We start from the raw sequence: 21,296 nt of genomic DNA, 5'->3' as shown, positions 1-21,296 counted from the left end.
CCCAGGGTGGATCTGGTGATGGGTCCTACATCTCACAAACTCGCTAGGCCTGGTCACTTCCAGGAAGTAGGGGCCACTAATGAGCAAGCTTTCAAGAACACTACCAACCTGTCCAGTTCCTTCTTTAGTACTGGGGTCTCCATGATGGAATACCGTGGCATTGGCGTTATGGGCACTTTTGGGGGCAAGTTCTTCCTCCGATTAGCACCTTCCATTAAATAAATAAATAAATAAATAAATAAAATAAGGCACAGTCCAAAAAGAAAAAAAAAGAACAAAAGAAACACATGTTTTAGTAGGAGGGACCTGGGTTTACCTTTTCTGACCCTATTGATGTAACCAAGAGAAAGATGTACTTGAAGAAAGCCCAGTCCATTTGCTCTGTAAGAGCAGTTATGTCCACCCCCTCACAATCTGACTCTGGCATCATGTCTTCCTGTTAGAAAGCATCACCCGGCACATGATAAGGGCCATGGCGACCTTGTGCAATGCTGATGCTGAGTGAATGGGGCAGAAGCATACGAGTGGTTGCCACAGGCTGGCGTGACAGGACAATGGCAGTGTCTGCTATAAGTACAGGGTTTATTTCTGGGGTGATAAAAACGTTCTTTGGCTCAGTGGTTGAGCATCAACTTATGAACCAGAAGGTCATGTTTAGATTCCTGGTCAGGGCACATGCCTGAGTTATGGCTTGATCCCTAGTATGGGGCGTGCAGAAGGCAGCTGATCAATGATTCTCTCTAATCATTGATGTTTCTCTCTTTCTCTTCCTTTCCCTTCCTCTCTGAAATCAATAAAAAAAATATATTTTTAAAAAATGTTCTGGGATTAGTGGTGATGGTTGCAGAATATTGTGAACATACTAAAAACCACTGAATGGTACATTTTAAAGGGTGAATTTTATGGTATGTGAAAATGTCTCTATAAAGCTGTTATTTAAAAAAAGAAATGGGTATTTAAAAGATAAATGTGACAATTAGGGAAAAATGGACTTTGATTCTTATCCTTTTTACGAGCATGGAGCCCTCTGAGGCTCCCATAAACTCAACAGGCTTTCTCCTAAAAAAATGCACATTTTAATATATAATTTTGGAGAGTTTGTCACCTCAAATTCAGATTAAGGCCCCCAGTCTAAAGTGTACTACAGCCGTTCTCATGGCATCACCTGGGAACTGGTTAGAAATGCAAATTCTTGGTCGTACCCCAGACCTCCCGAAGCGGAAACTCTGGGGTGGGGCTGGCCACTTGTTTTTGAAGTTCTCCAGGGAATTCAGACGCCCACTCAAGGCCGAAAGTGCTGGTCAACGATACCCAATTGGACTAGGATTTTTAAAGAGGAAATGAAACATCGGGTTCAAGGCAGATGCTCTGTCCATAAGCTCTGCTTCCCTGTTACTAGTCACTGTCAGTGCCACCCTGCCCTTCCTGGCTCTCCCTGGCTCTGCCCGGCTGGGGAAGGAGCAGCACCTTGAGCAGCCTACGCTGGGTGCTTTGACTCTCCTCTATGACTGAAATGAGCTGCGAAGTGGCATCCTCCACTGAGGCCCATAACAGGCCTCTCACAGCCCCATCTGTTGTTTTGAAATTGAGATGAAATTCACATAATAACATTTTAAAGTAATTCAGTGGCATTTGGTGTATTCAGTGTTGTGCAACCACCACCTCTATCTAGTTGCAAAATGCTTTAATCCCCCCAGAGGAAATTCTGTAGCCGAAAGCAGTCACCCCCCACCTCCATTCTCCCTTCTGCTCCTGGCAACCAATAATCCACTTTCTATCTCTAAGGATTTGACTATTCTGGTTATTTCATATAAATGGAATCATACAGCCCTAACTGGTTTGGCTCAGCGGATAGAGCGTCGGCCTGCAGACTCAAGGGTCCTAGGTTCGATTCCAGTCAAGGGCATGTACCTTGGTTGCGGGCACATCCCCAGTAGGGAGTGTGCAGGAGGCAGCTGATCGATGTTTCTCTCTCATAGATGTTTCTAACTCTCTATCCCTCTCCCTTCCTCTCTGTAAAAAAATCAATAAAATATATTTTTAAAAAATAAATGGAATCATACAATATGTGTTCTTTTGTGACTGGCTTCTTTCATTTAACATGTTTTTAAGGTTCATCCATGTTGTAGCATGTGTCAGTACTTCATTACTTTTTATGGCTGAATAATATTCCATTATTTGGACAGGCCATATTTTATATACCTATTCAATAGGTTGAGGGACTTGGGTTGTTTCCACCTTTTTATTTATTTATTTATTTATTTATTTATTTTTGTTAATCCTCACCTGAGGATATCTTTCCATTGATTTTTAGGGAGAGTGGAAGAGAAAAGGAAAGACAGAAACATCGATGTGAAAGAAACACATCAAGAGGCTGCCATCTGCACGAACCCTGACCAGGGCCCGGGGCGGGGAGGAGCCTGCAACCACGGTATGTGCCCTTGACTGGAAACGAACTGGGACCCTTTGGTCCATAGGCCGATGCTCTATCCACTGAGCCAAACTGGCTAAGGCTCCACCTTTTAGCTATTGTGAATAGAGCTGCTGTGAACATTTGTGTACAAGGATCTGCTTGAGTCCTGGATTTTAATTCTTTTGGATATATACGTCAGAGTGGAACTGCTGGGTCACAATGGCAATTCTGTGTTTAATTTTGTGAGGAACTGCACTTGCCCAGTCTTAAGGCCTACCCGACACTTGGGCCTCTCAGAGGTGCTGGCTCAGTATTCTGGAGTGGGGTCCATAGGCAGGGATTTTTAACAAGTGCCCAGGTGAGCTGTAGGGTCCAAGCAAGGTTAGAAAGCTCTGACTTACTGGTTAAGAAGTGTGTGTTTGATAGCAAGCCTATTCTCCCTCAACTACGGAGAGGATACTAGAAGGCAAGGAAGGGGCTTGTCACAGGTCAGCAGGCCCTTCAGCATCGCCACCCCATGTTGTCATTATTGATTTCCTCCAGGGCCCTCAGTGTAAAAGAATGTAAAACATAAACAACTCTCCCCACTACTCACTTGGCTTTTCTAACCCTTCTGATTTCTGAGCTCGATCAGCACTCGGTGTCTGGGTCAGAGAAAGGGCCTCTGGAGACTTCTGTTCTTCTCCATCCCAATCGTCCCAGAGAGCTGAATTCAAGAAGCTCAGCCTGTTGCTCCCAGGGGAGCTGGCCTGAGGGGATTTCTCTTGAGACTTCCTTTGGCCAGTGCAGCTTCCTCGGATGGGGGTGGTACTCAGGAGTGCTGGGGAGTGGCAGTCACCACTGTCCGGGGCTTCCCTGGCCCTGCTGCCTGGGCTACTGGTGCTCAGGGGGCCAGTCCGCTCAAGGTTCAAATTATCAATCGGAATTGGTGAGAGGGGCTCGACATGCCAACAGCAGTCGTCAGTTGGAATGGGGGGACCGCTGTCCAACAGGGGGCTGCTGCTCGCCTGATGGGAGGCTCCCTCCTGCTCATCGTCACTGTCCTCCACCTCCACCACTTCGCTCACTGCGGCCTGATTCGGCAGGCTCGGCCTGGGCAGCGAGCGCTTCTGGAACTGCCCACTGAAATCAGTGAGGCCTCCTGAGGCTGGACAGGGAGCCAGCACAGGAAAGTGCTTGTGGCGCCTGGGGCTGGGGCTGGAAGGGCTTCTGCGATTGACAGGGACCGGGCAGGATGACGATGTCTGGTGCACAATTGCTGAAAACTTACTAGCGGCATTGGGTCCATCCCTGTTTTCTAATGGGGCCCTGGGCTGGAGCTGAGCCATTTCATATGCTGAAGTCCTGGACCCGAGACCCATGATTTGGGTCTGTGATGAGTGTTCGCGGCTTCTGCTGCCGAGTGGGGTGGCAGGTACCAGCCACGAGGTTTCTGTGGTGCTGTCCTCGTCCGGGCTGCTCTCGCGGTTACAGAACAGCGGGGGGGACTCTCTGCCACCCACATAGCCCGGGTTCCTTGACGGCCGCCCCTCCTCCTGCTGCACTGGGGCCTCTCTCTTTGGTGGGCTTTGGGAAGGTTCCTGATCTGCATCAACATCAATGACGGAGAACAGGTCAGAGAACTTGGGGCAAACTTCTAAAACTTTCCCTTCTTCCAGGGAACCATTAAAAACTGACTTTTTGGTTTGTTCTAGCTCTAGCTCCTCATCTGAATCCAATAAAAGGATAACCTCATCTTCTCTGTTCACGCTGGAGGGAGAATGCTGAGATCTGGAGCTCTGCTGGCCAGGTTTTGCCTGAGTTAGGTCAATGGATGGAGACTTTTCTGGTGAGGTCAGGGCCCCTTTATTTCTGCATTCCAACACAGAACCACGTTCTTCTCCTTCCTGGCAGTCTGGATGGTTAAACAGCGTGAGGAGGCTCCGGCCCCTCTTCTGCTTCGATGGTGTGTCCTGGGAGGCCACCCTGGAAGCTCTGCCCTGAGATTGGGGCGTCGGTGGGGACAAGTCATTTTTGCGATGAGGGTGAGGGTGTGGTTGGCGTGGACTCCTGCCCGGAGGGGGCTGTGATGGGAAGAAGCATGGCTGTGATGGAGGTGCCTGCCGGCGAGTAGAGCGATGAGAGCTCTGTCCCCGCCTTTGTTTGATAGCGCCATTGCCTCTCTTGTGATCACTTGTTATTTGGGATGGCTCAGGGTACCCTCCTGGAGTTGATGAAAAGGGCTGTTCATCATCATCATCAACTGAGTGCATAAAGCGTCCTTCCCTTTCCTGTACCCAGCGGCCCTGAGTGGGGCAAGAGGAGCTGGTGCGATCCAGGGCTGCCTTTGGGGCCTCTGCTTCCTCCTCTCCATCTGAACACTGGCCCTCAAGTGGCAGGAACATGGACTGTCTCTCATTTTTTCTTTTGGCGATGCACTCATCTCTTCCCTGCCCAGACGGTTCCATCTGTTCTGTATTTTCTGACTGTTCTTTAACCTGGACGCTTGCTAGGATTCGCCTAGAACCTGGACTGTCCTCCCCAAACTGGTTAGTTTCTTCTTTGATCTCTGGAGCTCTTTCCCCCTGGAGCAGCTTTCTCTGAGTAGCAGCAAATTCATAAATTTCTTCCATTTCTGCTTCATTGACCTTTTCTCTATCTTCTTCAAGGCCCTCAGATTTCAGCAAGGCTTCTGCTTCCTCCTCTTCACCTACCCACATTGACCTCAAGAGTTCTTGGAAATTCTCCGCTCTGCTTTCACAATCCTCATCTTCCTTCTCCTCCTGGCTGCCCTCTGAATCCATCACGACAGATGCTTGTTTGCACAGGTGAACAAGCTCACTCACACCGAACCTGCAATAGGAAACGCCATGCACGTCACCGTCCTACACAGAGACTGCCGCCTGGTGCTCCCGGCACAGGCAAGGATTGGAGAGGAAGTCCTCACAGGGAGGACAATCATGACTCAGTCCTGGCCTTCTCCCTGCTCTCCTGTGACTAGGGTGCATGTGCAACACCCCAGGCCACTCAGTTCTCGAAACAGAGACTCATGAGACTTTCAGGCAGGGCTCACTAACTCCATTGTGCAAATGTAAAGGGGCACATCAGGCTGAGCTGAATAGCAGCTGGTGCTGCTGCAAAACTGGGGAGCACAAGCTGCCTTGAAAGGCACCCAAAGCACCGTGACTGATGTAAACTGAAAGCAGGCTAAACCTGTCACAGGTCAGCCCAGGCCAATGAGTGCGCCAGCCTCCCACCTGCTTGGTCTCATCAGTACATTTAAAACCCTGGAGGCTGAGCCACTGCTTTCCTAAGAAAGCATCGGAGGGATGACATGGCCCTGGATGAACACGTTTTATCCCAGAGGCCCTCACACCTTGTCAGGAGGTAGAACACCTTTTATGCTGAACGACTTGCCACCTCTCCTGAGACACTGGTGTGGACAACTGGGTAGGTGCAAATTCATGGGAGTTGGAATAAACCTGTCCATTTTCTACTTTCTGGGACTTGGGAAAGGACTGCTGTTGATTGATCTTAGTGGTGGACAATCAAGGAGCAGCAGTGTTTGGGAAGAACTGAGGCCGAGGACACCCTCTCATCACGCCTCGGTAGCTAAAAGCCACATGACTAGGCAGAGGACTCTTCAAGCAGCCTCGGCTCTGCTGCAAGGGTCTGTTTCTTTCCAGACTTCCTATCAACACGCCTTGTTCAAAGTCACCACTGGACATAAACTTGGGATTAAAAGTGTTAGAAAGGACTCAGCCCTGATCCTCCCATGAGCCATCAACCTGATAATCCTTGTCAGTTAATGTCAAAAGCCATGAAGTAAATGGAAAGAACAATGCGGACCTGCAGGCCAGAGAACTGAGGTCAGGGGTCAGCTGGGGAGGCAGGCCAGTGTCTGCGGTGTAGAGATAATGCAGGAACGCACGGGCAGCCTCCGTGCTCACATCACTCAGCAGGACACGCTGGGTTCTTAGGTCGCCATCTTCTACAGCGAAGAATCCTTCACTGTTTACCTGAGGGTGAAATAAAGTATAAAGGTTTACGGACTGGAAGGTCATGACTTGGGACGAAGCAGATGGTCTTGGGTGGGTCCTGTGAGTCTCTACTCTTATAGCCTTAGTCCGGGGATGAGCATTAGCCAGTGTCACTCCATTTGTTGACCAGAAGTTCTGCAGTTTAAGCTGTAAAACTTCTCTGTTTCAAAATCAAATCAGGGATAGGCGCTCAAGAATCCAGTTGGCTCCCTCTTGACAGACATATCAAAGGCACTAGAACTTTCTGAGAGACCAACAGCAGTTTCTTGGATTCCAACAACACAATATTCAAGTCTAACATAATCAACACAGAAATGTCTGTAGTCTAACAGAAATGTCTATCAGCAGCTCAACTTTATAGAGGTCAATTATAAGTCTTCATAATTATGCAAATAGAGGGGGAAAAACAATTCCGGGGGAGGAGGAAAGGATTTTTATTGAATGGGACAAGAAATCTGTTTCCCAATCCTGAGGTCATTTCCTCAGACCACTTCCTAACCTCAAACATGTCTTCTCCATGGAAGTGTAACCTATGGCAACAAAGAGGAAAAAAACGTTTAGGGCAGAGGTGGGAGAGCAGGGAGGGAGAGGGGTGAGAGCAGAAATGAGGTAGCTCAGGAGGATAGGAAGACAGAGAGACTGAGCAAAGAGTGATGAGGAAAAGAGGGGCAGAGAGGCAAGGAGAGGAGAGGGAAACGGGGGGAGTGGGAGGTGAACGGAGAAAGACAGAGGCTCAAGGGGGATGGCAGGAGCTGCATGGAGGCGCAGCTTGTTCACCACGTACTTACATACTGAATGAGAAGTGGGCATCGGGCATAAAGCACAAACTTGTGGGCATACAGCACTTCCCCGCTGTCCATCTGAAACTGGACATCACTCAGGTGTGGGTTATTTACCATGGCACTGAAGTCAGCAACCAGCAAACCGACAGAGAGCTGAAACAGGAGGAGAGCCGTCACTTCCATCTGTCACTTGCCTCTCTACCTGTGCAAGTTCCCCTACTGGGATGGTGTAGAGGGGCAGGCGGACCCTTGCACTCCTCTCAATAGGGTTCCTACATTAGGTTCCACCTTTAAGTTACCTTAAGTCACTCAAGTGACACAGAACAACAAAACACTAACTTCTCAAATTCTCTATCACGCTGAGTTGCCTGGCCTAAAATGGGAGGGACCAGCAAGTGGAGAGGCGTGGCTATGCTAATAAAGATGAAGCTGCAGCAGTGGTGGCTGCTGGGGGCTGTGTGTGCTAGGCCTAGTGTTTCACAAACTCTGCTGTGCGGCCCTGTAAAGAAACTTACCAGCCCGGCGTAGCAGACAGGCCCCCTTGTCCACATGGTTCAGGGACCCAGCTGAGAGGAGCTCCAAGTCCCTCCTCTATGTGCCACGGTCACCAGAACTTAGTGTGATACTGATATACTGATCAGGTGACATCCACTCTAAGGAAAACTAACTTCTCACCAATTCATCACCTGAGAGCATGAACTCTTAGGGGGAGGCCAGCCCAGGACCAGCATGTTGTAGGGGCACAGTGAGTCCTGAATGAATGAATGAATGAATGAATGAAACGTTGAGAAACAAATGCACAGAGCAGTCGGTTGAATGAGGGGATCTCACAGAGTAATGGTGGTCCCTCTGGGCTCCCAGTCAAGCAGGCTCCAGGCTTGGCAAATGAGCTGCCCCCATAAGTTCAGTGACAAAAGGGACAAAGCCTCATGGTGGAGCCCCGACAGGGGGACAGGAGGCTCCTGTGGGCTCTTGCCTGGCTCAGCTCAAATACTGTCAAGGGCACCAGGGGACTCGTACAAAGGCTTGAAGCTGGGACAGGGCCAGGCCCACAGAAAGTTCCTTACCGAAGCCTGGCTGCCCATTTCCAGGCGCTGCTCCTCAGGTGGCAAGACAAACCCAGTCAGTGGAAGGCCACCGGGCAATGGATCCATCCCTGAGAGAAGGATTCACAGGTTAAAAGAACATCACCTCCTGGCAATGTCAGCCTCCAGGGAAAGAGCATCAACTGTGGGCTGAGCTGACCCCAAAGGCGCCTGGGAAATTCTTCAGCCGGACTTCTTCAATGACAGTGAAGCCCACAAACCACTCTTACCACTACCCCCTTCCAACAGAGAGGGGCACAAGCAGTAAAATAAACAGAATTAGCCCACCAGTCACTCGCTCTGGATAAACGGCTCTGTCCTTGGTTAAATTTAAGGAAATGGCAATAGACTTACCTGTCTCACATTCACCTTTGAGAGCAAAATGAAAACACCTACAGACTGCACTTTCTCCCCATCATATGGGGATGAGCCAGGGAACCTCAAAAATGAGCTGCCTTCATGGTCTTGGTCACAGGGAGGCGAGGGCCCACAGGGTGGGGCTGGCCCAGGTGTCCCATCCTGTGTCTCACCTGTGGTCCCCCTTGAGTCAGCAGAACCTCCGCTGCAGGGCAATGGGCTGGCGCTCAGCCCCTCTCTTGCCAAGTCCATGAGGTCCTGCAGGGCCTGGTACTCCCTTTGGCTGGCGGAGGGTGACAGATTCCTGGGACTGGCACTATGGAGGGCAGGTGGCATGTGCACGCCCAGCTGTGGCTGTTTAGACAACACTGGTGGCAGCGTGGGCTCCTATGTGAGACCGTGAAAGAAATTGGAAGCCAGAGTGACCACAAGACTGCCGTAACAGCCGCCACCCAGACGTGAGGGTGCCAGCCATAGCCCAGCACAACCCTGGAAAGCTTTTCTTCATCACCATCTGTCAGCAGGCCTTTCTGTCACAGCGAAGTCCATGCCTGTGGTATCACATCTGCAGAAAGATCCCTGGGGGCCTCCATCTTCCTAATGTCACCTAAATGGTCTCAAGCGAGTGAGTACAGACTCGGGACCACCTGCATCAGGCTTGTCTGGTTCCTGGGCCCCATCACAGGTAGATTCTGTCAGCCCCCTGGGGGCAGAGCCTGGGACTCTGCATTTTAAACTCTCCAGGAACATAATACATTTGGGAACCAGTGGTCCTCCCCATTCTTACTAGGAAAGCCATCTAGTGGCTGCAAAGAGAAACAACACTATGGCTGACACCTCTAGGCTTCCTCCCACCCCTCCCCTCCTAGAACTTTCTGTTCCCTAGCTGTTGATTCCCAGTGTCATAATCCTGGAGCTCCCAACTCCTCAGAGGCCCCCCCCCCCCCCCACGCCCCGTCCCTGAATGTGGAGGGGAGGGCACACCTTGGTGGATGGCTGGGGCACCATGGGAGGCACCAGGCTTGCCGTATAGAAGGACTCCAGAGCCCAGGCTCTGGTCAGGGTGCTGCCCTCCCACAGAAAGTTCCGCTTCTCTTCAGGTGGTTGTAGACTCCTGCTGGCCTTTTCCAGCTCTTCCTTTAAAAGTCTGCTCGCAGGAAGTGGTGGCGTGCTGGACAATTCTACTTCTTCCTCTGCAAAGAGCTGGGCCACTCGATCCTCAATCTGTCTTCCTGTGGTCTCCGAGTCCTGGACTAACAACTGCGGTGGGGTAAGGGGTACTTTCTTCTTTCGACTCTTCTTCTCTAGAGAGAAACAAGTGACAGTCAATAACAGTCATCCACATAGCCTGAGCCCAGTGGTAAACTTCAGCCAGAGGCAGTATGGCAAGGCTCCCCCTGGAGCTACCACCCGTGAGCACACATACCTGCTGACAGTTTTGTCCTCTCAGGAAAAGCAGTTCCCAGTGGGAGCATTGCAGGTGCAACCTTCTGCTCCATCTCGGACCGCGATAGAGCCATGGCCACCAGCAGGTCCTCAGACAGCACCTCAGGCTCATTGACCTTCTGCCTCTTCTGTGGTTCCTTCTTGTTGGGGGCTCCCTTCCGCTTCAGACCTCCAACGTGATTGCTGAAGCTTAAAAGGCAGCCAAACAGAAAGGTTAGTGATGGCCAGAGGCTGGGAGCACTTCCTGTTCTGAGGTGGTCCCCACTGCAGCAAAGAGGGCTGGACCTTCTCCTCTGTGGGGCAAAGAGAAAAGGGGCATCAAGTGCCCGGAGCTCACTGTGATCATCCTGTGCCTCACGCAAGCTCACAGGATCCTGCGCCACAAGTTCAGCACAGTCCACACTCCAGAGGGTCTGGGTCTTTCTGTGTGATCCTGTCCAGCCAGGTTCTTGGTGGACATACAACCGGCAGTGGTACTGTACCCCCTGGATGTGGTCATACCCTTCTGGTAGAGTCAACACTCGATGGCTCCAAGTCAGCACCCTGGATCCCACCAACTTCTGCCCATTGATACTTCAGATGCCCCTTAGGTGGTCCTGGATATATTGGCCATGAAAGGACCCCTCTCTCCTGCAGGGGCTGCAGGGCAGTGCCTCTGCCCAAGGTCTGAAGAAAAGGCCTCTCAGCTTGGGCCGCCATCTTGGTCACTGGGCTCGGAGGCCAATGTGCAGTAACTCATTTGGTTCGGAAGAGATTTCCTGAAAGATTTTCTGGCTGAAGAGAACCAAGACTTCCTGCTGCCTCCAACAGGCTGGGCAAGAGGTAGAAGGGTAAAGGTGAGAAAGAAACTAAGGACAACCTCAAGATCACCTCTCTATAGCTGAAGTGCATTCTGGAAGCACCTCTGGCTTTCACAAAAGCTTGTGCTCTCTGCTGGGCCAGCGATGGTTCCAGAATCCCAGATATCATCTTAGAACAGCGGTTCTCAACCTGTGGGTTGCGACCCCTTTGGCGGTCGAACGACCCTTTCACAGCGGTCGCCTAAGACCATCCTGTATATCAGATATTTACATTACGACTCACCAGTAGCAAAATTACAGTTATGAAGTAGCAACGAAAATAATTTTATGGTTGGGGGTCACAACATGAGGAACTGTTTTAAAGGGCCAGAAGGTTGAGAACCACTGTCTTAGAAGATCTAAGCGAGCCCTAATTCAGTTCTAATAATCTGGGAACCCTGCACGATAATCACAGCCTCCAAGAGAAAAAGGAACCGCCCCAACATACCTGGGCCCGGCCACTGGGTAGGCTGCACCTAAGGCTCTTACGTCTGTGATGCTAGTGCTGAATGCTACAATGCAGACAGGCTCACCAGTGAAGACTCAGCCTCTGCCCTCCCCATCTCAGCATTGACCCAGCTCACATGGCCAAACCTGTGTGCAAGGCAGTGGCCAGGACAAACAAACCACCCTTAGATTCCCTTTGCTCTTGACAGCTGTCCAAGGAAAGAAGTCCTAAATCTACAGCAGTCCAGGGCCAATGTTGCCTGTGCCCCCTAGAAGGTTAGGGTCTACTCTGGCATCCATAGCGATGGGTAATGCAGCACAAAGCTGACCCTCTGCCACTTGTGTGCCTGTGGTTTGCACACTGAAGACTTGTGTCATCAGCAGAGCCTCCTATTTTAACATTTAAGCATTTAATTCATGCAAATATTTTTAAAGGCCTGTGGTTCTGTCTCACTAACTCTTTGAGCTATGCTGAGCAATCTTATATTAATAGTATGAAAATCAGTCTACTGAGATGGAAGCGAGGCTGTTCTACACATGAAATAGATGTAGTAAAGTGAATTACTGAATTCTTAGCTGCTCCAGAGGGCACTGGCTGCAGGATCCTGGGAATAGAAAACTCTCAGGAGGAAGGACCTTAAGGAAAACAGTCCACAGACACACCCACACCCACACAGACCATTTCAAAGCCACCTGGGATGCAGAATTTGTCCCCTAAATTCCGGTGGAAACTGTGATTTCCACCTATGTTTCATTTCCAGAATCTATTGTCCCACAACAATACATAAGGCTTTATTTTATTTTTAAAACAAAGCAGAATACTTCTTTGATTTTCTTCCTTTTCATTTGACTCACCTCGATGTCTGTGCTAGTGTGCTGCAGGTCCCCTCAGGCTGAGCTGTTTGCAGCCGCACAGCCTGGAGCAGGAGCTGGGTGTCAACCTCCATCTTCACTGCACACTGTTTCAAGTGACTGATTCTGCCCTTTGAGGTGAGAAATGGCTTGCCACAAATTGGGCATTCAGGGACCTGAGGTGCACAAGGTCTCAGTGCCTTTTCAGCCTCATCCAAGCACCTAAAGGAAGACAGTAAACACTGGAGAACCACCTTCCCTGGTAATGTGGATTGAAGCAAACATGGATCCACATCCACATGAAAATGCTGTGGGCCAAACCTTGTTCTCCCAAAGCCAGTCCCTCCACACAGCCTGTAGTCAGCCTCCTGACACAGAATTTAGGTGTCTGTTAGCAAAGGTGACCAAAGAAAGCAAGGACAGATTAAACATAAATTTAAGAGTCACCATATGATCCAGCAATTCCACTCCTACGTATACACCCAAAAGAACTGAAAACAGATACTTAAGCAAACACATGAAATGCATATTCATAGCAGCTCTATCTGCAATGTCTAAACGGTAGCAACAACCCAAATGTCAATCAATGGATGAGCAGATAAACAAGATGTAATCTCCCCATACAGCAGAATATCATTCAGCCATGAAAAAAAAAGAATACAACACTGACACATACTACAACATGGATGAACCTTATAAACACAATGCTGAGTGAATCCAGACACACAAGGCCACATAGTATTTGATTCCACTCTGCCCAGAATAGGCAAATTGATAGACAGAAAGCCGATTAGTGGTTTCCAGAGGCTGGGGTGGGGAGGGTTCAATGGAGAGCAAGTGCTAATGGGTACAGGTTTTCTTTTTGGGGTGATGAAAATATTCTAAAATTGATTAGAATGGTTACCTAACTGTGAACATTACTAAATGAAAGCCATTGAATTAATTATTCACTCTAAATGGGTGAATTGTATATGTGAATTGTTATATCTCAACAAAGCTGTTAAAAAATAAAAAGCAAGGGCAGGTTGACACGAACACTGAAGTGCTACTGTCACAGGAAGGTATCTGATTCCCACTAGGCCATAGGGACCCCTGGCTCTGGTCCCGCCCACGGGAAAGGTGACAGCTGAGCTGCTCTTACCGGTTCACATGCTGCTCCCTTCGGGTCACGTTCATAGCAGAGAGGTTCTTTTGACAGATCTGGCAGAAGAACAACCCCTTCTCCTCCAGACTGTCGTCAGGTGCCGTGGCTCCTTCCTGCCCAAACTCCTGCTGCAGGGCCAAGGCCACTGCAGTGTCGCTTTCTGTGGCAGGAAGCCAGGGCCCAGACCCTGTGGAGAGGACAAAGATCCATGAGGATGGGCTCATCCTCAGACCTCGGCACATCTGTCAAGTCTCACAGCACTGACACTGGGTGTAACGTGGAGAAACTAGACTCCACACGACTCTGCCTCATGCCAGGCACCATCCAGTCAAATGGGGCACTGAACGGGGCTCCCAGAATAAGACTTCTCAAACTCTAATGTGTGTAAAACTCACCTGGGAACTTTGCTAAAATGAAGGTTCACATTACAAAGGTCCAGGCGGAGCCCAAGGTCCTGCATTTCTAACCACCCCCAGGCGAGGCCGATACTGGTCGTCCAGGACCACTCTGAGTATCAGGTCCTAAAGAACTTTCCTTTCATTTTTCTCATTTCTGCTAAAGTCAGCTGCTTTGGACATGCCAGGTTTCAGGGCTTCTATTCCAACAAATCTAAGTTTTCTCTTCAAAGTTCAACCTTTCCTACTACTATGACTTTGGTTGCCCATTCTGGGAGAACCAGGTCAGAGTGAAATGCCTAGAGATCGTTCCCAAGGTCGCCGTGTCCACCTCTGAAGCTCTCTATCACATCTGATATTGCTGAAGCAAACCCTCGGTGTTCATGAGGGATAGGCCCTGAAAACTTCATAAATCCCCAATTCTGGAATACTACTAATGGCCTATCACTCTTCCCACCAAAGCCAGAAAAGCATCATGCTTTATTTTGGTGCCATGTATATGTACATGTACATGTATATGTATATATATGTGTGTATATATATATATTTTTTAGCAAAATATTTTGGTGCCATGTATATGTACATGTACATGTATATATATTTTTTAGCAAAGCAGTGGCTTCTCTCTCCTGAGCATTATTGGGTATCATATGAAGATATATGGAAGCAACTGAGTCACATGTAGAGGAGGTGCTGGGTTCACACACTGGCTGAGCAACTCCTCTGCACCCCTTGGGTGTTCAAGGACTGATGCCATGGCAGATGTGACCCTGCTACGTGTGTGGACCATTGGGGTAGCCTGAGAATCATCAGTGTTTCTAAGGTGAAATCTGCAAGTGCAATACCAAGAGACTATATGCTCCTTAGCTCATAGGTCTGTCAGTACAGTTTCTTCCTATTTATTTTCCTTTTGTATATTTTCATCAGAGATGAGGATTCATATTGTTTAGGGGATAAAGAATGGAATCACCGGATATTATGTGCTTCTTGGTTGGTATAATATGCAGTGTACAACACCTGCAAAGCGCTGTTGCCAAACTGTTTAACCTGGAGCCCATGAGACCTCTAGTTTACTCGGTGCAATGCAACAGAGGGATTGCATGAATGGGTTAAATGACATCATGTAGAAACAATCAAGCAAATCCAGAAAGTGGTAAATTTAAAAAGACAACTATCCTGGACTCTCCAAAAAGTATCATTTAAAAAACCCAGCTCTAGAAATCCAGAAAGTGGTAAATTTAAAAAGACAACTATCCAAGTATCATTTAAAAAACCCAGCTCTACCTGGTTTGCTCAGTGGTTAGACCTTTGGCCCGTAGGTTCAATTCTGGTCAAGGGCATGTACCTCAGTTGCAGGCTTGATCCTGGCCCCAGTGGGGCATGTGCAGGAGGCAACCAATAGGGAGTACCCCTCTCTCATTGATGTTTGTCTCTCTGTCTCTCCCCCTCCCTTCCACTCTCTGAAAATCAATGGAAAAATATCCTTGGGTGAGGATTAAACAACAACAAAACCAAGACAAAGGGACTGTTCTAGAGTTCAGACCTTAACAGACTACTGGCTATAGCCATATGCAGTGTGTGAACTTATAGTTCTAACAAATCATTGGAAACCAGCTACAAAAACTATCCTTGGGACAACTGGGGAATTGGATACCAGGCAATATTAGGAAATTAGGTGTGACAATGGTATCTATATATATAAAAGGCTAATATGCAACATGTCCCCTTGGGAGTTAGACTGGGAGTTCGATCACTCACTATGACATGCGCTGACCACCAGGGAGCAGTGCAGAATGAAGCAAGGCCCCGGCCAGCAACTGGAAGGCCCCGATTGGCCCTGATCACTGGCCAGGCCTAGGAACCCTACTCATGCATGAATTTCGTGCACTGGGCCTCTAGTTGTGATTATAAAGGAGAACCTCGGGGTAAAGTGTCATGATGTATTTAACTTACTTTCATATAGTACAGAAGAAGCACATCCTATCTAATAATATACAAAGATGCAAATTGACCGTACCTTCGCTACACACACCATTGGCTAATCAGAGCGTCACTGGCCAGGCCTAGGAACCCAGATGGCGGCTAATTTGCATATACTGGCTGGGAGCGAAGACTGAAGACACCGTAGAAGGAAGCCAAGCAACGGAGCCGAGATAGCGGAGATGGGCGGGAGAGAAGCGGCAGAGACGGGCAGGGTAGGAACGGCAGAGATGGGCGGGGTAGGAGCGGCAGAGAAGGGCGGGGTAGGAACAGCAGAGACGGGAGTGAAGCCCTATTCTTGCAGGAATCTTCCTGCAACGGGCTTCTAGTATATTTATAGAGACATAAAAAATATATGGCAAAATGTTAATAATTGTTAAATTTAGGCTGAGGATATAAAGAGTTTGCTGTAATATATTTTCAGTATGAAAAAAATTAAAAATTAAAACAAGAGGAAGAGGTACCTTGTCAAAGAAACTGAGTGAGAAATGACCCAAGAGACCCTTTGTTCTCTGACTAGACGACACGAAGTGGCAAAGGTAGAAAGCCAGGCGAGCCCACCCTCAGCAGAAACACAATGAAGGTTGGTTTCTTCCTACTCCCTTTCTTCCAGAGTTAGAACTTACGCTTGTTGGGAAGACAGAAAACTCCTGTCATACCGTTCCCCACCATTATCGCCCCTCGAGGGTCCTTTGGAACGTTTTCCTCAAGTGCAGGCTGGAGGGAGCACCCTTCTGAAGCATGTTTCAAACGCGCGGGATCTGCTCTCTTGAACTGCTGCATTCGCTGTAGGACCATCTCAGCCGCCCGGGGTTTGGAGGGACTTGGCACCGTAGCAGTCAGACAGGGAGGAGGCTGGGAGTCACCGTTAGGAGCAGCATCTGCAGAGGAAAATATTCACATGTGTCTGTTCTAGAGGGAGAAACAAAAGACTCTTCCTCCGAATACAGGTCAGACCCAAGTTTCTTTTTTTTTTTTTTAGTGTTTTTTTTTATTGCTAAAAGTCCCTCCCTTACCCCCCAGTGTCTTATGTCCATTAGTTATGCTTATATGCATGCATACAAGTCCTTCAGTTGATCTCTTACCCGCCTCCCTCCTGCCCCCCAACCCTCCCTGGCCTTCCCGCTGCAGTTTGACAATCAGTTTGAGGCAGCTCTGCCTCTGTATCTATTATTGTTCAAAAGTTTGTAATGCAGACCCAAGTTTCAAAGGGGTCTTTTAGCAACTAGTTTAGGTTTAACTCTCAAGTGTGAATAGGACTGATTGTTGGTAACCTCACTGTTTATGGTAATACCAATGTACCTGTCACAAAGATCTATGGCAGGAAAGGGAATGAAGAGTGACTGCTAATGAGCACAGGGTCTATTTTGGGTGATGAATATGCTCTAAAATTAGGTAGTGGTGATGGTTGCACAACTCTGAACATACTAAAACCACTGAACTGTATACTTTAAAGGAATAAATTTTATAGAATATGGATATCTATTAAACTGTTATTAAAGAAATATTAATGAGAAACATTTATATCTTTCTAGGTCAGAAGTTCTCCTTTAAGTTGGTGTCCACAGAGGCCTCCAGTGGGGATCCGTGAAGTCCCTGAAGTTATACATCAATTTTGCAGGTATTTGTGGGGGTGCAGTTTTCTGGGGGAATCATGCATACCTTCACTAGACTCTCAGAGGGAGCATGAGGGACAAACAACATTTTAGCAACATTACTGAAGCCTTACAACAGTCTCTGTGAGCTAAGTCTTTACCACCACTCCACTGAGAGGTCATGCTGACTATACTGGGTAAAAAAAAACATTAAAATCAGGAAGTGAAGGTGAGAAAAATGTAGAAACACAATGCAGGTGCCCAAAGACCTAATGCTGTATTATCTATGCAAGGCTGGTTTTCAGCTTTGCATGAAGAATGTATGCTGAGCATATGGCTTAGTACATCAAGGACAGGAGAGTAAGAAAGCTACAAACAAACTGCCCCTCCTACCCAAAAAAGGGAAAAATGTTGTTTGGAGGAGAAAAGAAGGACTGAAGATTCTCCAGAAACATATGGTACCCACTGTGGAACGAATTCAAGAAAATGGGAGAAGCAGCATTATTTTCATGTTCATGTAACTCATGTCAACTATATAACGTAAACATTAATAGGAAATGAAATAGAAGAGGGCCCAAACATAATCATGTGGAAAATTCACACAGGGCTTATATTTTTTTATGACTATCATTTAAAACAGGAGTCGGCAAACTATGGTCCTCAGGCTGCTGCCTGTTTTAGTAAATGAAGTTTTGTTGGAACACAGTTCATTTACTTACTAAGTAATTGTCTAGGGCAGTGGTTGGCAAACTCATTAGTCAACAGAGCCAAATATCAACAGTACAACGATTGAAATTTCTTTTGAGAGCCAAATTTTTTAAACTTAAACTATATAGGTAGGTACATTGTTATTAACTTAATTAGGGTACTCCTAAGGCTTAGGAAGAGCCACACTCAAGGGGCCAAAGAGCCGCATGTGGCTCGCGAGCCGCAGTTTGCCGACCACGGGTCTAGGGAGTTGAGGAGTAGTGACAGAGACCATATGGCTTGCAAAGCCAAAAAATATTTACTACATGGCCCTTTATAGAAAATTTTCCAGCTCTTGGTTTAAAACAGTACAAATCACCTCTGGTTTTCTCTGTGGAAGTTCTGGCAATGTTTCCGGCTGGGTTACCTGTTTGGGTGCTCCATGCACTCTTCCAGAGCACAGCAGAAGCAAGCACACTTCCCTCTCCATTTTCAGAGGGGGCTGGTTCACTCTCCTGCCACTTGGGTACCCCTTGCTTTTTTGTCCTTGTGGCTTGGCTACCAGATCGAGTTTTCCTCTCCCTGGGGCCTTGAAGGGTTTTGCTCTTGGTAGCAGTTGGTTTGCTTGTTAGCTGAGTGATGTTTGAGGACTTTTTTGTCTTCCTTTCCCCTGACACTTCCTTGGTGCCATTCTTTTTCACCCTTTGTAAAAAACTGGCACAGAGTTCCTTAAAGTCATCATCTGACTCATCCATCATCTGGCCAGTGTTAAGGCTTCCAAGCTGTTTTCAGAGGAGTGAGGGTCAATCTGGGGGTCCAAGAATGAGCCTAGCTGGGCCTCATTTGGAATCCCAGCTTCATTAGGGTTCCTCTTTAATTCTCACTGAGATACCTGGAGAGTTTGAAAAATTGAATAAAAAGTACTGTTTTTCCCTCCATAATGATTTAAAATGTCTTTCTTCAAATTGCACCTGTGTTAAACAGCATCTTTAAAGCTTCCCTCTGTTAAAGTTCACATTTGAGAGGTTTTATTGTCCAATAGATGCCTCTGGGATAGAATACATATGAACTTGTTGCTCAGGTGATTCTTCAGTATCTCCATGGTGATAAAGAACATTTGGTTCATTTAATTTCACATCTGTGGAAAAACAAAAGCATATAAGTATAATTGGACAGATATTGTCATTTTATGCCATTTCTTCCAGGAGCATGTGGAGTACAGGAGTATCAATACCCCTGTCAATACTCAGGTACAGCCTGATTAACACAGAGCCATCATCCTATAAGACATCACAACACAAATCAAGGGATGTGGGGGTGGGGGGGGATGTCTAGAAATCTATCAAAGCATGTTCTTTTACAGGCAGAAAACCTTGGGCATCTTGAAAGAGTATTGTTTTTGCTGAAATCTGGGGAATGAATTCCATGAAGCGCAGTCACCACAAAAACATGATGATTCCCAAATCCAGAAAAACTATCAGAGGCTCTATCAGCAGGCAATGTAATGACAGAGAGAGAGAGAGGGAATGATATGCCCTTGAACACTCAGGAGACAGGAACAAAGACGAGAGAGAGAGAGAGAGAGAGAGAGAGAATGGGAATGATATGCCCTTAAACACTCAGGAGACAGGAACAAAGATAGGAACACAGGAGACTCATCCTTCATTGATACAACCAATTTTCCAAGTAAAAAAAGGCCCCTTTCCCCATCCTCTCACCCCAGTAAGAGCTCTCCAAACTCAGGTTGCTAGAATGCTGCCCAATGCAAAGGTTAGGCCTTATGGGCATGATTATTTACATCAGCACTGTTTAGTGGGTTTCAAAAACCAAAATCAAAATTGACTCAATGGCAGAAAGTTCATTTCAAATCCAATAATGCCATCTCTGCTGTTTGGTTAATCCGATTAATCATCTAGTTTTCCAGAGCTGGACAGACACAGACCTCAAATCTACTTAGCATGGCTGACACATTCACACCTTCCATGTAACTCCTTAGAGAAGCTTCCCCTCATCCTTTAAGTACAACCTCTCCACATCTATTATTTTCTTTCATCACATAGTTTTCACAATAGCATTTATCACAAGTTATAATCATATGTAGTAGATACTGAATGAATGCTTGCTGCATGTCAAGCACCAGTCCAATTGCTTTACAAGTCTAATTCATTGAATCCTTACAACAATCCTGTTCCTTAGAATCTACTGTCATCCCTTCTTTACGGCAAGGAATCAAGCACATGAATGAGGAGCTGGCTCCGGTTCACACAGCTTCTGAAGTGGCAGAGCTGGGATCAAACCCAGGCAGTATGGTCCCAGGGCATCAGCTCTTATATTTTTATTCACTTACTTATTATCTGTCCCTTACTAAGCTCAAAACTTGAGGAGGGCACCGATTCATCTATTTTACTTCATATTCTCCTTGGCTGACAGGCACCTGACTTGGAAAAAGCGATCGACAATTGTTTGTTTAACTGCAAAGAGGTTGCTATCATCAGAGCGAAGAGATGGTGGGGATAGGAGGGAAGGCTTCAGGGAGAAGCTGAGGTCAGGGTCCCAGTGCTTGGAACGTCAGGCTAAGCAAACTGAACTGTATCCTATTGGATGTGGTGAGCAAACTCCACCCTCCACACAGCCCTGTCTCCACATCTCTGTCCTTAAGACAGTCTCTCTCCTATACGTACTCAACCGGCATTTGCTTAAGGAAGTGGCGGCTCCTAGGAGACCGCGGGTTTCCAGAGAGCTGGCGATTTGTGCCTGCTCAGTGCTGTACCTACCGCGGCGCCAGAATGAATAGGCAGGTGAGGGGCGGACCCTCCCGCTCCCCTCAACCCGCAACACAAGGGAAACGGGCAGGGGACGCAACCTGAAGAGATGCTGCCGAGGACCCTGACGGTGAACTACGATCGCCTAACGGACCCCCGGGCAGTGACTCCGTGTGTATCCGGATGCCCCCACCTCTCCTCCCTTCAGACAGCCCCGGCCTCCTCCATCCAAGCGCGGCTCCTGCGTCTACCGCGGCTGGAAGCGGGCGAGAAAGGGTCCTCTGCCTTCGGAGAGCGAAAAAGGCCCGAGATGGTTGGACCTTCTCCCAGTTACAGACTCCTAGCCCCAAAGCCCGGCCCCTCCTACCTCCGGCGCCGCCACGGCACCCTCTCAACGGAGAGCCTCGAGCCTGCGCATGCGCCGCCGGCTCCCCGCGGACAATTGCGTCTGCGCAGGCGCAGAGCGGTTCGGGAGTTTTGCTTCCCGTCCTCC

The 21,296-nt window shown here is 48.0% G+C and overlaps 1 protein-coding gene across 4 annotated transcripts in view; it reads right to left on the bottom strand.

Annotated features, from left to right (window-relative positions):
- Positions 1–21,254, bottom strand: part of SLX4 (SLX4 structure-specific endonuclease subunit) — a 23,767-nt gene extending 2,513 nt beyond the window's left edge. Inside the window, exons 1-13 of one of the 4 annotated variants that reach the window (XM_005872963.2) lie at positions 21,171–21,254; positions 18,421–19,179; positions 16,386–16,640; positions 13,382–13,571; positions 12,244–12,462; positions 10,083–10,291; positions 9,641–9,960; positions 8,830–9,043; positions 8,282–8,370; positions 7,221–7,367; positions 6,242–6,411; positions 3,009–5,245; positions 109–208 (exon numbers count right to left, since the gene is read on the bottom strand). In XM_005872963.2, coding sequence (XP_005873025.1) covers positions 109–208; positions 3,009–5,245; positions 6,242–6,411; positions 7,221–7,367; positions 8,282–8,370; positions 8,830–9,043; positions 9,641–9,960; positions 10,083–10,291; positions 12,244–12,462; positions 13,382–13,571; positions 16,386–16,640; positions 18,421–18,799 — 4,529 coding nt within the window. In that variant the 5' untranslated portion in view covers positions 18,800–19,179; positions 21,171–21,254. The other 3 variants (XM_005872965.2, XM_005872966.2, XM_005872964.2) reach the window with 3 other exon arrangements.
- Between the last annotated feature and the right edge of the window lie 42 nt (positions 21,255–21,296).

This window comes from Myotis brandtii, unplaced genomic scaffold, assembly GCF_000412655.1.
Source record: "Myotis brandtii unplaced genomic scaffold, ASM41265v1 scaffold397, whole genome shotgun sequence".
Lineage (NCBI taxonomy): Eukaryota > Metazoa > Chordata > Mammalia > Chiroptera > Vespertilionidae > Myotis > Myotis brandtii.
The sequence above is the reverse complement of the archived record's forward strand: the minus strand, read 5'-3'. Positions and strand labels throughout refer to the sequence as shown.